General features: G+C 37.0%; 1 protein-coding gene and 1 long non-coding RNA gene across 2 annotated transcripts in view; one reads left to right on the forward strand and one right to left on the reverse strand.

The window, feature by feature from the left end:
* The window catches only part of LOC133875070 (serine/threonine-protein kinase ATM), a 106403-nt gene extending 97765 nt beyond the window's left edge, over positions 1-8638 (reverse strand). Inside the window, exons 1-9 of the mRNA XM_062313067.1 lie at positions 8323-8638; positions 7379-7487; positions 7137-7280; positions 6259-6420; positions 5958-6153; positions 5663-5819; positions 5012-5151; positions 4404-4491; positions 3833-3936 (exon numbers count right to left, since the gene is read on the reverse strand). Coding sequence (XP_062169051.1) covers positions 3833-3936; positions 4404-4491; positions 5012-5151; positions 5663-5819; positions 5958-6153; positions 6259-6420; positions 7137-7280; positions 7379-7487; positions 8323-8391 — 1169 coding nt within the window. The 5' untranslated portion in view covers positions 8392-8638. The remainder of the gene's footprint in view (positions 1-3832; positions 3937-4403; positions 4492-5011; positions 5152-5662; positions 5820-5957; positions 6154-6258; positions 6421-7136; positions 7281-7378; positions 7488-8322) is intronic.
* A 3900-nt stretch (positions 8639-12538) lies between these two features.
* Positions 12539-14347, forward strand: LOC133874481 (uncharacterized). The gene is made up of 2 exons (XR_009901303.1): positions 12539-12626; positions 14049-14347. It is a non-coding gene; the product is annotated as an uncharacterized LOC133874481 (long non-coding RNA).
* Positions 14348-15822: the final 1475 nt, after the last annotated feature.

A 15822-nucleotide genomic window follows, 5' to 3' on the forward strand; every position in this document is an offset into this window, starting at 1 on the left:
GTTTAGGAATCTGAAGCATCCCCAATGGAGTGAACTTAAAGACAGGAGCCAAAGGAACAAGATCCGCCGAAAAACCCAGATCCGGTGCCGATGAAGGGGGGAAACCAAAAAGATTAGACGCTGGAGTCTGGCTAGAAAACACCGGAAACACCTGGGAACTGCTTAACTCACCCCCGGAAGAAGACTCTGTCCCTGTAACTGCGGCCGACGAGGGCTCCGACCTAGAAGAATCCCCAACAAAAACCAATGAAGCTGGACTCGCGCCCTCTTTGGCTCCCAACGTTGTAACCTCCAGGAGGAAACCGATTCAGAACCAACCCAGAAGACACCTCCGTTATCGCCTCCGGCAAGGATGGCGGCGGACAAGAAACTTTAGGTTTCCGCATGAGTCAGGCCACACGAAAACCTAATTGTCTGTTTAGGTCTTGAATTTTTTGAAATCACAATTCAATTCTAATTCACTGCGCGAATTTCGATTTCTGTTCCGTCCTCTCACATTCTCTTTCTCTCATAGCCTCATGCTTGGTCCTCTAGCTTTGTGTTTCGGTCATCTGTTTCGTTGGGTGGTTCTTTGTTCGGCGATGTAGTTTTTTTGGGTTGTCATTTTAGTCCCGGGTGTGTCATAGATGGATAAGAATTTCTTAGTGGAGTCGAAGTCTTTTACCTTCTCGGTTTTGCGTGGGGTGTCGACATTGAGGGTGGAGGAGAAGAGGATAAATTTCCTGGGTGTGGTCATCTTGAATGCTCAGAGTTCCGAGTGGCTTGCGTCGACGTTGTAAGTGTTGTTGGATCTCCCAGCAGAGCAAGATTGTGTTAAGTCGTTCAGAGAAGGTTCAAAGGTCCTAATTGCTCAGAGATGTGGGAAAAAAGTTGGGCGCTATTTAGAGGCGACAACGTTCGGGTTAGGCGGTCGGAAAGGGTCCATTGTTATCCCAGAGGGCCGTGGAGGGTGGGGATGGCTTAAATTCTCCGACGAGCTGAGAAAGGTTGTAGACTTTTTCTCAGTCTCGGTGGTTTGCGGGCTCGTTTCCTCATCTAAATCGGAGAAGAGGGTTGTGAAGGATGTTCGGCCGACTCTGGGCTTGGCTCCAAAGTGGTCGGGGCTTTCTTTTGCGAAGGTTTTAAGGTCGGATTCGACCACTGCTGCGAAGACGATGCCCATAGTGGGTGATGGTCGTTCCTGGTTAAGGGGTTCGTTGGCGACACGTTGCGAACTTGATCTTCTTCCGACGGTGTGGCATGCAGAGGCTGTTCTGAGATCGGCGGTGGATTGCTTCTCATTGGAGTCTCACCAACTTGATCTGTTGGACAAAGACCAGATTGTACGTCCGCAGGGTAAGTACTCTCGTTTGAATTTTGAAAATTTGAGATTGCGGACGTGGCGTAAGTTGGGTCCCGGTTTTTATTTGGCATTGGGCTGGGCTGTGAGGAGAGTTCTGATCCGGTTTGCCAGGTCGGGGCTGTTTCGAAAACCCTTAGGTTTTCGCGTGGCCTGACTCAAGCGGAAACCTAAAGTCTCTTGTCCGCCGCCTTTCTCGCCAGAGACGTCAATGGAGGTGTCCTCTGGGTTGGTTCTAAATCGGCTTCCTCCTGGGGGTTTGGAGGTTACAGTGTTGGGAGCCAAAGAGGGTGCGAGTCCAGCTTCATCGGCTTTTGTTGGGATTTCTCTAGGTTGGAGCCCTCGTCAGCAGCAGTCACAGGGACAGTTACAGGGACGGAGTCTTCTTCCGGGGGTGAGTCAAGTAGTTCCTAGGTGTTTCCGGCGGTTTCTAGCCGGACTCCAGCCTCTAATCTATTCGGTTTCCCCCATTCTCCGGCACTGGATCTGGGTTTTCCGGCGGGTCCTGCTTCTTTTAAGTTCACTCCATTGGGGAAGCTTCAGATTCCTAAACCCCTTTCGGTCCCTCCGTCTCTCGCTGGAGCAGCTTTTTTAGGAGAGAAGCTGCATTCTCCCCTCCCTGTGGTGGTTTCTAAGCCTTTTCAGTGTTACTACAGGAGGGCGAAAAAATTGAGGGAAGGGCATTCTGTGAAGTGTAATGATGTGCTTCTTTTTGACTCACTGGAAGCCTTGAAGATGTCAATTGGCTACGTTGATAAGAGGGTTTCAGGTGCAGAGCCGCCAGCTGAAAAGGCGGCAAAGCCTCCTGCAATGAAGAAATCAGTGACGCCAGTGAATCAGGGCCTTTTTAGGAAGGGGTTTCTCAACCTTCCCCCGATATCAGTCCCTCCCGTGTCGCTTCAGGAGGTCAACAATGGCGGGGTGGTAGGTCATTCTTCCCCTTCGAGTGGTTGCTTTAATGGTTTCTCCCAATCTCGGAATTGGCCAGTTGGTTTTGATCATAACGGGGAGATTGTGGTGTGGGAGGAGGATGAAGATGATTATTGGGATGGTTTGCCCTTAGATTGGGCGATGGATGGGGATTTTGGGGAGGAGGCTTTGGCTATTCAAGATGCCATGGAAGAGGAGTTCCAGTTTTTTGCGCCACAGAAGTCTAAAGGGAAAAGGGAGCTTCTAAATTTGCATAGTTCCATCAACTATGGTGACGCGAACTATCCCTCTAGGCATAGGAAAGGCAAGGCACACATGTTGTAGGTTTGTTGTGCCTTGACGGGTTGTGGGTAGTCTTGTTCTTAGTTGGGTTCTTTTGTAGCTTGTTTTGGTTCTTTTGTGTTCTGGGGCCTTTGTGTTGCGGGTTTTTGTGGGTTAGCACTGGTTGTTCCTGTGTATACTTCCTGTGTACTTAGGAGCGCCTTACGCTTTCTTTAATAAAGTTCTTCTTACTTATCAAAAAAAAAAATGTATGGGTCTCAACTCATAGCCCGAGTCGTATTATGTTTGCTAAGTTTTTTTTTTTTTTTTGATAAGTAATTGCAATTATTAAATAAAAAACGCAAAGGGGCGCAACCTTTATACATGGGAAGTATACAAGAGAACTCCTAAAAGGGACGAACAGAGAATAATTTTAAAAAGTCTACATAAGTAAAAGCACTCAAACTATGATGGGGCGCTATCCAAAAATATAAAGTATTGAGCAACCGCTTCCCTTTTAATTTAAAAATATCAAATTATGTTTGCTAAGTTTTTACGTTCATGTTCTTTTGTTTCCTCTTATTAGGGACACTTTTGTATACTTCATGTATGCTAGGGTTGCACTCCTCTGTGCTTTTTAATGAGATTTTATTACTTATATATATATTCATCTAAAAAATTATAAAAATATTAAAAATAAATAAATAAACTGATTATCTTAATCCATCTTCAATTATTTTAATTCAATATCTTGTTTCTAATACCAAGCTTTACCAAATTACATCTTTATCGAGAGGAGAGAATATACAGATAGGGAAAATCTTCCATCTGCATCCAATAAAATAATGATTCCATCTGGCACGTCCTCATATCCAATATATAAATGCGTTAGTGACATATCAATCATTAGTTATCCATAGTACTCCCTCTATCCATATTACATGTAAATCTTCCCTTTTGTAGATGTCCCAAAACATATGTCCACTATCTAAAACAAGTGTATACTATCATGTAAAGTTTACAAATACACTTTAGAGGTCGTCTTATTTAAAAAGACGAAAAAAATTTAACGTTAATTTAGGAAATCTATGCATTTTTCTGTAAGAGATAAAGCAACAAATGAAGTCCCTAATTAAGTTTACAAAGATGGACAACTAATAAGGGATGGAGGCAGTAACGTTTGTGTCACATTGGAAGATAATGGGATAAGAACTAAATTTATTGATCCATCTGACAAAAATAAATAAATACGTCAAATGGCATATTAAACAACATTAGACTTCATACCTACTTAAAACTTACCATAGCCATTTTCCTTTCATGAGAGCCTCTTTTAGATGGGCAGAAGCATGCTCCCTCTTAACCCGCTTTTGAGTTGATGGTGCTTTGGCTGTGTCAACACATGCCTGAGGAGTGAAATCATATTAGGCAGCAACCAGGGTTTCTCTCCCACCACATGAAATAAAAGACAAATAAAAATAACTCATAACTCTTCTTAAGATGTCTCCTTCTCTAACGTACCTAAACGAAGAATACTAGGGAGTCGAGAATTAATATATAAAAATGATAAAGATGGTAATTGCAGGACACAAAATTTAACCAATGAAATTTAGCAGAAATTCTGCAAGACCAACAAGGGCAATTTTACAAGAGCATACCAAATAAATCTAAATCCTTAAATAAATTAGCCAATTTTATAATCCACCAATTGTTAAAAAAGGCCCTTGAAGTCACTTTATGTAACCTTCAGATCGACAAGAAGGTCCGCAATACAGATAAATCAGAGTAGATCAGAAAGCATAAAAAAAAAAAAAAAAAAAAAAAAAAAAAAACCCAGCAGGTACAAGGTATACAGAGCTTGTGGAATAACTACCCGAAAAAATACAACAGCTGCAAGTTCCACCAAACCACACTGAGAACTGCTTAACGTCCCAAACTTATCGTCTTTAGTTGCATCACTCCTGAACACAGATTATATACATCAATCAGAGCATATCAAAAAACTCCAGGAATAATAACTTGACAAAATAAAAGAAGATCAGAAAGGTAATAAAAACTCTCAGGTTGCAACGGAATTGTGGAGTGCGTTTCTTCAGTTGTTTGGGGTTGATTGGGTTATGCCTCGAAGGGTGAGTGATTTGTTAGGAAGTTGGAGGGGACAATTGGGAAATCGCCATGCTTTGCAAATTTGGAGATTGGTTCCTTTGTGTTTAATGTGGTGTCTTTGGCAAGAGCGGAACGCGAAGAGTTTTGAAAATCATGATAGTGGATTGCTAGAGATAAAGAATATGATGCTACAATCCCTGTATACATGGAAAGTGGTCTGGAATAGTGTGCATGTCGCTAATTTTTTTGGGTTTTTGGAGTTATGTTTTTCTTTTTCTATAATTTAGGGGTTCTCTTGCATACTCCATGTGTACTAAGGTTTGTCCCTTTGCGCTTTGAATGAATATATATTACTTATCAAAAAAAAACACTCACCAAGGCACAACAGTGCTGGATATATTGCTCTGATCTAGATCCTTACAAACTACGTCCAGAAGTTGTTCAACCAAAGAACTCCCATCTGCACCACCTCTAGTTAAATTTAGTTGTAACTTTGCATAGAGAATAAGAGCATCCTGCAAAAGAAAAATATGCCCATTTCATATGTAATACACACACATTAGCATTTTGAAACATTCATGTGTTACTTAAAAATGGCTAAACTTTATATTTTGACACAGGCTAGCTTCCAATTTTTCTCTCTAAGTTTTAAAAAAAAATCAATTTCATCCCTGAAAATTCTGAGCAATGTAATCCTTCCATCCACCCGTCACAATAATTAATGGTCAGATTATCAGCAATTCTTATGACGGCATTGTCAACAATTTGAAAACAAGGATTACATAATTCAAAAATTCAAAATTCTAATAAAAAATTGAAACATTTTAAAATCCACTTCAGTTTTCAAAGAAAAATTGTTGACCATTAATGGATCAAGCAAGGTATTGATTTCTCTCTTTTCATATCAGGAAAAAATTTGAACTTTTAAAATCGAATGCACAAATTGGAACCTATCACAAATTTCAATGACCAAAACTAGACTCCAGCCATAAAAAATAGATAAAGCACCAGAATATGCATAAAAACCTTAAGTGTTCGATCATGGGTTGTCAGCCAACAACGGAATACAAATTGCTGCACAGCATTGTGGATTTCCAAGGATTGACAACCTAAATTTGGACCATCCTTTAACAAGAATGTATTGATACACTCAATAAGCTTGCGCGAAATCTTTCCCTCGTCCCTGTACAAGCAACAAAAAGGGAAAGACAGCATGTACACAGCCATTATCAGCAAAAAGAAATCCTAATAAAACATTTACATTTCAATAGGAAACCCAACCAAAAAAACAAAAAAAGAGCAGGCAGAATTCATGACTTACCTTATGAAAGAGAAAATCGCAACAAACTCCTTAATAATATCTTCCCTAAGATTATCAGGGAAATCTCCAGGAGGATTCTCCAACAGTGAATGGAGAGTAAGGATGCATCGAAATACCTCCTCTTTGGGATTATATTGATTATCATTCTTCCCAGCCAAGCTAGTTTCCACCTTCTCCATGTAAAGAAGCACCAAGCCTTTGAAAATGAAACTACCCAAGTGAGAGAAGATTCAACAATGGCACTTCTTTTAACAACTATAAAAGAAATTTGCCTCAGTATTAATTTAAAAGAATAACTTACTGCAATATATGCGCTTTCTCATGTGAAAACGATAATCTCTAACTGTCAAAAGATGCCGGAGAACAATCCCATACTCTGACTGAAAGCTTGGAACATTGCTTAAGACATCCCAGATGTGATTAAAAAGTGATTTTACCACAAAGAACAAAGGCAACACTTTTCCTGGAATGGTAAACACAAAAACTATGAATTTTCTCCTAACATCAATACCATGAAGAAATTAAATCTATTAAAGCATACATATAGCTCCATAAATAATAAGCATGTCAGGATGATGAAACATAGAATTCTTTAAACGATCCCCCATTTTGTGTTTTGAACATTGTGATCTTAAGTTTCGATTACAATACAAGAAACCACCATCAACTAAGTCACATTCAGATTATAATACACTGTGCTCTGTAAGTAAGAAAACGGAGCATTAGTTAACAAAAAACTGGCAACCCTGTTAGACTTCATTTGTTTGATTAAAATGTTTCACAGAAACAAAAGTTTTCAATTCAACCTTTTCCAATGTCAAAGTTTTGCAATGTACAAAAGACCTTCTCCAATGAGAAGCCAAGCGGTTTCCTAACAAACATTTATTGTATATCAATCTATAAGTCAATTTAATACACATTTGAAATTAATTTTCAGAATTCAACAGCAAAAATGATTCCCCTAATAACTCTTAAAGCAAAACAAAAATAAAACAAATAAAAAGGTCTAATAATTCTTCAAACAAAAAAATTAAAAAAAGGCTGAATGAATAAGATTCCAAAACTGGCCACCTGTTGTCATTTCAATGACTGAGGCAGACAACTTTTCTCATATAAATTACTTGACACATAGTTCAATAATAATATAAACCATATAAAACTATCTCATTCAATCACTACCTGAAAATTTAGTATCCTCAGCTCGTTGCACAACAATGCGAAGAGTCTTTGCATAGATCGGTTTCGGCAATCGTCGCTTGCTCGAGGATATTTCCGACAATGCACATTGAATCAGCAAAGTAACAAGAAAAGGCCATGTTTCAGCTGCAAAAACAATATAAAACCACTCACGTTTGCTTTTGACAGTTCTTTGTGCAATGCCTATTAAAATAGGTGTGCTTTTGATGAAAAATACATCTTACAGTGAGGGCTTTCATCAGGTCTTAGCCTTGCAGTGTTCTGACCAAGAAATTTAGAAAAGGCAACCGAACTTTCTCCTTCTAACCACGTATTCAACAACTTTATCCCTTCCTATACACACACTTTATATCAGAACAAGAATTAAACAAAAAGAAACATAGACTAACATTCATTTGATACGATTGATTTAAAGGAAATCATGCCAAACTCATATTTTGAATTCTTCTCCTAAGAAAACATAATCATTTACACAGCCAAGCAAACTGGCTCAATTGAGTAGAGTACTGTATTCATTCCTCCAAATAAAGCTAACACGAAAAAACTTTTTTGCTAGCCAAGAAAAACATAGATAATAAATGAGGATTTGTATCACGATGTGGCTGATTGGGACCCGATAAACAAAAGCATTCACTGGACGGAGCACCATGCAACTATTTGGCATAATTGAGTTGATTTTTTTTTTCTTAGGTTTCTGAATGAAATCAAGCAGAGACAAAAGTACACGTTTTCTGTTTTGTTCACAATAAAATGTAGTAAAACCAAGCAAAATGAGATTCTTAGTTCCTGATAAAATCTATGACCCCGAGAAAACAACCGCATTCACTCAACGGAGCCTTATAGGGTTTCGTACAACAGAATATTTCACTCTAATAATAATTTCTTCGTAAGAAATAATCAAAAATAAACGCACAGTGGAGCTGCTTGGTTCCCGAGAAATTTCACCAAAAATTTTCGGTAAGCAAATTTGCCGAATTTCAAATTTCATTATAACATACCAATAAATAAGAACATCCACTTAAATTAGCCTATTATACTCGTTTTTAACTTGGTTGAGTCAACATTTTTCCTAAGAAACCATGATTGATTTTCTTTCCTTTCCAGCATTTTCTCGGCAACCAAACGGAGAGCGGGGAAAGAAAATCGACAGAAGGAAACGGGAGTATACTTCGCGTGCTTTGGCCTTATCGGACGAGAGCTTCGAGACGATCTCCTGCACATCCCTCGAAGTGACCATCGCCGCCTTCGGAGCTCCGAAAGCGATGCTCGATGGAATCGCAGAGTGTCCCTCAGGTGTTTGGCTAGCGAGAAATGGCGGGAAAATGGGGGAGGGTTTGGACTTTCTCAGAGAAGGGACAGAACTTGTTAGTGTGAAGGGTTTTTGAGAGACAGAACGAGGACGTTTTTGCTGAGTTTCGTGTTTTGTAGGTATTTATTTACTACGGTGTGACGATTCTTGGGAGAGACGATTGCAAAATTACACTAACAGTGGTCCCCTATTCATTCCCTAAAGCTCCTCTTCGTTTGTCTTCCGAAATTTCAAAAGAGTATTCACAAAAAAAAATAAATAAATAAATAAAATCAAATTTGAAGAATAACCACATTTTTTCTATTTTGAAAAATGCTTTACATGCCATTCTTAATTTTGGAGAATGTCTTCTTTTTTATTCTTTCTTTTATTTTGAAGAAAGCTTTTTCACTTTTCAAAGTTGAAAACTCTTTTAGTTAAGCAAAAGAATTTTGATGTGCCCCTATACCAACACACTTTTTAAAACAAATCACAAAATTCTTCTCGAAACATAAAATTATTTTTCACAAAAATATATCAAATAAAATAAAACCGAAAATACTTATTATAAATTTTCAACAATTCTGCATTGGCCTCTAAGAACTTTGGACCACCATGCGGTGATGGCTCTAAACTTTTGAGGGTGCGCAGATAATGGAGAAGGGTGAGACATTAATTCACGGACAAAAAAGTGATAAATTTCACCAATACAAGATCCATATAGAGTAGAGGTCAGCACCAAAACAATTTTCTTTAGGTACTGGTGCAAAGTGTTTTTTATTGTATATATGTAAAAGAATAATAAGTGTTGGGAATAATTCCAATCAGACCAGACTCCGGATTAGTATCGGCCCAAGAAGGAGAAATAGTAGAACTCCCGAAAAAATCTAATCCCAAGACATAGATACCAAACAGCTATTCCCAAGAATACAGAACAAGAGGTATAGTCAGATTGGGTCCCGAGAATTAGACATCTGGGGACCAATATTCTATCAAGCTATAGCTAAGGCTCGAGACAAGCCTGTCCTAAGAACTCATTAAGGCTTGTCCCAGGAACTCAAATATTAACCGCAGCCCCGAAAATCCGAATGAGAATCCCACGAACTAAGATAGACGTTACGAGGACGATCTCCTGAAATCGTGTCCAGTACCCGAAAATTCGAGATCGAGGCTAATCGCGGATTTGTTGGCAAAAATCCCAAAACCTTAACAGCAAAGATACAGATCTCCACATGCCGAAAGGTACTCTGCCAATTAGATATCTTGGTGTTCCCCTCATCACCAAAAGATTATCTTCTTCTGATTGTGAGTGTTTGGTGAATAAGATTACAGCTAGAATCGATTCTTGGCTTGTAAAGAATCTATCCTTTGCTGGCCACCTTCAACTTTTGTCTTTTATTCTTCTAAGCATGCAGGTCTTCTGGGCTAATTAAGGTCTTCATTCTGCCCAAGAGGGTTATCCAATTGATTGAGCATAAACTCAATCGGTTCCTTTGGAGTGGTAGAGACACTAAGGCACATGCTAAGGTGGCTTGGAGTAAGATTTGTGTTCATAATAAAGAATGGGGTCTTGGGATCAAAAGCATTGAAGTTTGGAATCAGGCTTCTATGCTTAATCATATATGGAACTTATTCTCAAAAGCTGGTTCTTTGTGGGTAGCATGGACTGAAGCTAATTGGCTGAAGGGTAGAAGTTTTTGGAAGGTTTCTATCCCAGCCTCATGTTCTTGGAATTGAAAGAAAATCCTTAAGCTCCGAGATATAGCCAAAAGTGTCATCCGTTTTAAGGTTGGGAATGGTTTTCAAGTGTTCTTGTGGCTGGACCATTGGCACCCTGCAGGCTACCTCCTAGATACTTTTAGATATAGGATTGTTTATGATTCTGGCCTATCTCTGCATTCCAAGCTTGATGTTATAATTAAAAATGGAAATTAGTTTTGGCCTCACGCTTGATCAGATGCTCTTGTTGAGGTGCAGGTCAAGCTTCATGCAGTTGAGTTAGGGGATGTTGATTTACCTGTGTGGAACTCTCGAAGTGGTCAATATAATTGTGCAAATACTTGAGAAAAGTTAAGAGAGGTGCATCCGGTTGTCAGTTGGTGGAAGATAGTTTGGTTTCCCAATTCTATCCATCGTCACTCCTTCCTTATTTGGCTTGTTTTCCGGGATGCGTTGGTCACAAAATAGCGAATTAGTGGATGGGGTTATACCGAAAAGACTTTGTGTCTTTTATGTTATGGCGCTCAAGAGAGCCGCGAACACCTTTTCTTTAGGTACAACTTCAGTCGTCAGATTTGGATTGGAATCACGGCTGATTGTTCTATTTTCAATGTGCCTTTAGATTGGGAGAATATAGAGGAATGGAGTTTGAAGGTGCTGCAAGGTAAAAACTCAAAGGCTAGCTTGGGCCGATTGTGTCTTAGGGCTACTGTGTACAATTTATGGAGGCAGAGAAATGATCTTCTGCATAACAATACTCCATGCACTGAGGAAGCAATCCTGACTCAAATTAGGTGGGAATTCCGGGCTAGGCTCATGGCTAAAGGGTATTTCAAGAACCTCTGGAAATCTTTGTTTCTTGTTTTTAGATGGAATCTGCAAAATTTGATTTAGTGTGCTCTGTTTTGAAGTTTGGTGCGCGTTTGAGTCTCTATTGTTTTGTTGTAGTTGTTGTATTTGTGATCAAGTGCTTAGTTTGTTGTTGAGACGTGAGCCTTGATTGGTGTTGGTTGGGCGTTTGTGTTCTACTTCCTGTGAGGTTTGTAGTTGTTTTGGGAGTTTGGCTTGTTTTATGGCCTTAGGGTGTTGTGTTCCATTTGGGACAGAATTCCAGGTTTTTTGAAGTGTATTTTGTTTGGTGATCAATGAAAGATTTTATCCATCTAAAAAAAAAAAGGGATACAGATCTCAGCCCATAAATAGGCTTCAACCCCAAGTATAAACTCAAACTGAATTTTGGAGAATTAAGCACTCTCTTTCTTTAACATAAATTAACTTAAGCATCGGAGCAGACTCCTGAAAAGGGTTTCTTAGGTTTGTTGATTTTGTAGAATTTTTGAAAAAAGCCCAAAGAATTTAGAAGAAAGAGCTGTATTCACTCCATATCAAAATATGTCGACCATCTCACAAGATGAGAGAGAAGTTACTCGTTTGTACCGGTTGAAATTCCAATACCATAAACTTCTTGCAAACACAACAGTTACAAGACTAAAGGGCTTGTTTGGTAAGGGTATTAAAATTTTACCTTTCCCTCTTCACTTATTCAAAAAATAATCAACTTCAAAACATTATAACTTTATATCACATCAATAATTTATTATTATTATTTAAATAAAAAAATTAATACAAAACAAAACTTTTTCACTTTTCTATATAAATTATTTTTACTTTATATCACATTTATCATTTTCAACTCCCACTACCAATTCTCCTTCCCTTACCGATCAAGGCCAAAGTTTCAACCAGTGCGTCCACATTCCTATCACAACTTGTACAGACTAAAAAGAAAGAACGAGTAAACTATCTTCACAGCCTTTTCATGGCAGCTCAAAACATAAATAAATTCAGACCAAAAAAACAACATAAAAAAATTCTTACACGCGCTGATGTAAAACCACTATACCTGGGCCATGTTGGAAGAAAATTAGAGTTTTTTTTTTTTCATTAGTAAACGGAGATCCCTTTCGGTGAGATGTGTCGGACTAAGTTTGTAAAGTACTTGCCTCAAAACCTTTTGCTCTTTCAACTTAGTTGTGTGGATTTATTCCAAATTCTCAAAAAAAAAAAGAAAAAAGAAAAGAAAAGAAAAGTAAACGGTGATCAACATAACTCAGACCATCCCTTTCATGTGTGATCATGTCAACAAAATAAAATAATTATATAATAAAAATGTAATTTACAACATTATTCTTTCTAAATAGAGGTCACTAATTAACTATATACTACAGGCCAATTAATTGCATGTGAATGGGGAATTTTCCATCTTTGACCGAGCAAAAGGAAAAGGACCGAAGTGGGTAGGTGGAAATTGCATGGAATAATCAGAACGGTGTGGCTATATAATAATTGTGATATTGGCAAGTCTCTTCCACAATGCAACATGAGGTTTGAGGTCAAGAGACGCTTCCTCCTTGGTTTTCTTGTGCTTACTGCCCTGTGCCTTACATGGAGCTTGTTCGTCACCGGTAAGATTTTGTATATTTAGTTTTTACGTGTATATATGTATAGGCTATTGCTTCACATTTTGTGTTGTTAACTTGTGGGTGTGTGGGTGAACATTGGAGAGAGAGAGAGAGAGAGAGAGAGAGGATCGAAAGAAGAACCCTTTTCTTTGAACTGCTCTGTTAAACCTCCATACCAGACGCAAATGGTAAGAATTAAACATGCATGACCCCAAAAAAGACAATAATCAAATATTTTTCTCCCAGTTTTCTAGTTGGAATAATATAAATGATATGGCTTCAAAGTAACTTTGAAGTCTCAAGCCTCCATATAGATATATATGTTGAATTTGAGTAATGTTATAAGGGGGACTAGAATACTCTTTGTGTCCTACCTTCCCAAATCTCAGTTAACTTTTAAAATTATTATTAGATCAAAATTAAATAATAATCATCTCAAATTCAATGGTAATTTTAAAAGCCACATAACATTTAGAAGGACACAAGGAAGACTCCTTATAGCATTACTCATTAAATTCCAATGCATTAATGAATAGCGTACAGTGATTTAACCACACCACTCCATCAATATTCATCAAGAATTTCTCTTCTTGATATATAAATCTAATTTCCATATATAACTTGATTGAATGTGTGGTGAAATTTGTAGCACCAAAGGCGGAATAGCCTCAGTTGAGTCAGTTCACAACCAAAAAATATAGTGAAAAATTATAAAGTACAATCAGGATTAACTCAATAAATTTTGAGACATAAGGCGGCAAAATTGTTGTGATACCTTTTTTTTAATATTTAAATAATATTATTTTATTTTTTTGTTTATATTTTTATTTATAAATCATTTTTATTGCTTCTTGCTCTTAATTTTCTCCAAACAATATATAGAATTCATCTCTTCTACAAGACATTTACTTTCAATTAATGACATTTTGCATATAATACATTTTATATAGAATTTAATTTGCACGAAACGAAATTTATTTTATTCTAAACATTATCTTAACGAAGGAACTTAGTCAATATGTTAATTTTATGTTAAAACAAAATTACTTACTGCTTTAAGGTGCCATCAATGTAAATTTTCATTTTTCTCTTTCTTTCCCTATAAAATCTCAATATCTTGTGATTTAATTTTTTTTTACCATAATTGAGCCTTAATTAAAGAGCATTGACTAACTATTTTACCACAATGGGGCCCTAAAAGATTTTTTGTTAAACAAAACTTAATTATATTATTGCCAATTGAGAGCAGGGGCTGCCTAATTAGCCTAACCAATGAACTAGAATTTGATGAACTTGACACCCACGTTTATGTCACGTCTATTTCCAATTGCACTGTATTTATAATCTTTTAACACCAGTGTTAATGCATATTTTCTTTACTATTTTTTCTTACCTAAAACTGTTGGCGGTAATTACTTTGATCAGATGGGAAAATGAAGAAGTTAATTCTTGCAAGAGGTGCAAAAGAATTGCCTAAAGTTGTTATCGTAAAACAAAGGATAACCGGACCAGTCACGATAAAACGAGCACCTCCAGCGCCGCCGCCACGTCTTACAGCACCCCCAGGGCCTCACCAATAGTAGGAATTCCTTGTATTTCATGTATTAGACATTTCTTGATGCGGTAAAAATGTCATCAATAGCATAAGATCGAAATCCATATAATATGTACTCTACTCTAAATGTCAGTTCAGCATCAAACACTGAATAAATGTGTTACCAAAAGAGACCCATGATTCTTCTTTATATTATGAATTAAAGCATTAGCAGCAGTTACTCTATATTGGTTCCCTTCTCTATATTTAAAGAAAATTTCTTGAAAAACATAAAAAAAAACTTCCCACAACAGATGCTCTGTATTTAGATGAAGGGGTTGGAAATGAATAGTAATTTCCTATGTATACATGTCTACTATTCATTCCCTATGTATTATTTTAATATAAAAAAGTATATTTAATTGATATAGAAAATAGAGAAAAATAATAAAATAAGAGTAAAATAATAATATTTAATTGATATAGGGAAAGGTAAGGAAATTTATTGTGATATTTTTTTTATAGGAAAGTAAAAAATAGGTTTGTTCCCTAAATATAAAAAAAATGATTGAAAATCTGCTACTTAGTACTCTTAAGTACGCTAAAAACAGATTATCCAAGGGTACATACTCAAGATAATTGATATGGGATCTATCTTCAGGAGGTGGCTTGAATTTAGAGGGAGGGTCCATGAAATTTCATGTACCACACCCACACCCACACAACAACATATTTATTAATCCTAGTTCTGCTTGGAAAAGGCTTGGAAAGAGTCGTAAAGTTTTTCCTCTCCTTTCGGTAGAAATGCATTTTTATTTATTTATTTTAATTAAATTAAGAAAAAGGTTACGTGGAAAAACTTTCCACGCCTAATCAGAAAGGAATAAGAACTAACCGATGAGTAAGAGAAAAAAGAATAGGCTCTCAACAATAGACTTAAAACAAATTAAAATCGTATTAAAATAATTACAAAAAATAGGAAATGAAACAAATAAATGACTTGGTCATTTCAAGAGGCCACACAATGCGATTTTATAAGTCAAAGAGGTACAGAATAAGACAAGTTTAACTACATCTCCACTTGAAATCAACAACAATTACTCGAAAGAAGTTGAAGTGGTAAAAACACTGTAAAAGCTCAAATCTAAAACTACGAAAAAAAAAGTATCAACACATATTCAAATACAAAAGCCTCTTTAAAAAGAAAATAATACCCTACGTAAGATAAAAAGACATAAAAACAGCAATAATACTCAAAAACACAAAAACAACATGGACTGACAGGTGGAAATGCATTGATTACACCTAAAAAGTAAAAACGAATCCTAGCCAACCTTGGAGTGGAAAACAATCCGCCCTTCTTTTTTCTCCAAATGCAGAAGAACTTGTCTGCTGACTTTGGCCCCTCTTTTTTCCAGCCTTCAATTTCTCTCTCTCTCTCTCTCTCGTAGGTATGACCTACCGTGAGAGACTCAATTTGTGGATATTTTAAATTTTTTTTAGAAAGGATACAATAATATTATTTGCCATGCATAACAGTCTTGATTTATTATTCATTATCATAAATTAAGATGTGATAATTTATATAACGTGACCCACTTGTTCCTTCAAATTGATTTTCTTAGCTACAAAATTTAGTCAGTGCCAAATTGGTAATGAATTCAA

Source organism: Alnus glutinosa, chromosome 8 (genome assembly GCF_958979055.1).
Source record: "Alnus glutinosa chromosome 8, dhAlnGlut1.1, whole genome shotgun sequence".
Classification (NCBI taxonomy): Eukaryota; Viridiplantae; Streptophyta; class Magnoliopsida; order Fagales; family Betulaceae; genus Alnus; species Alnus glutinosa.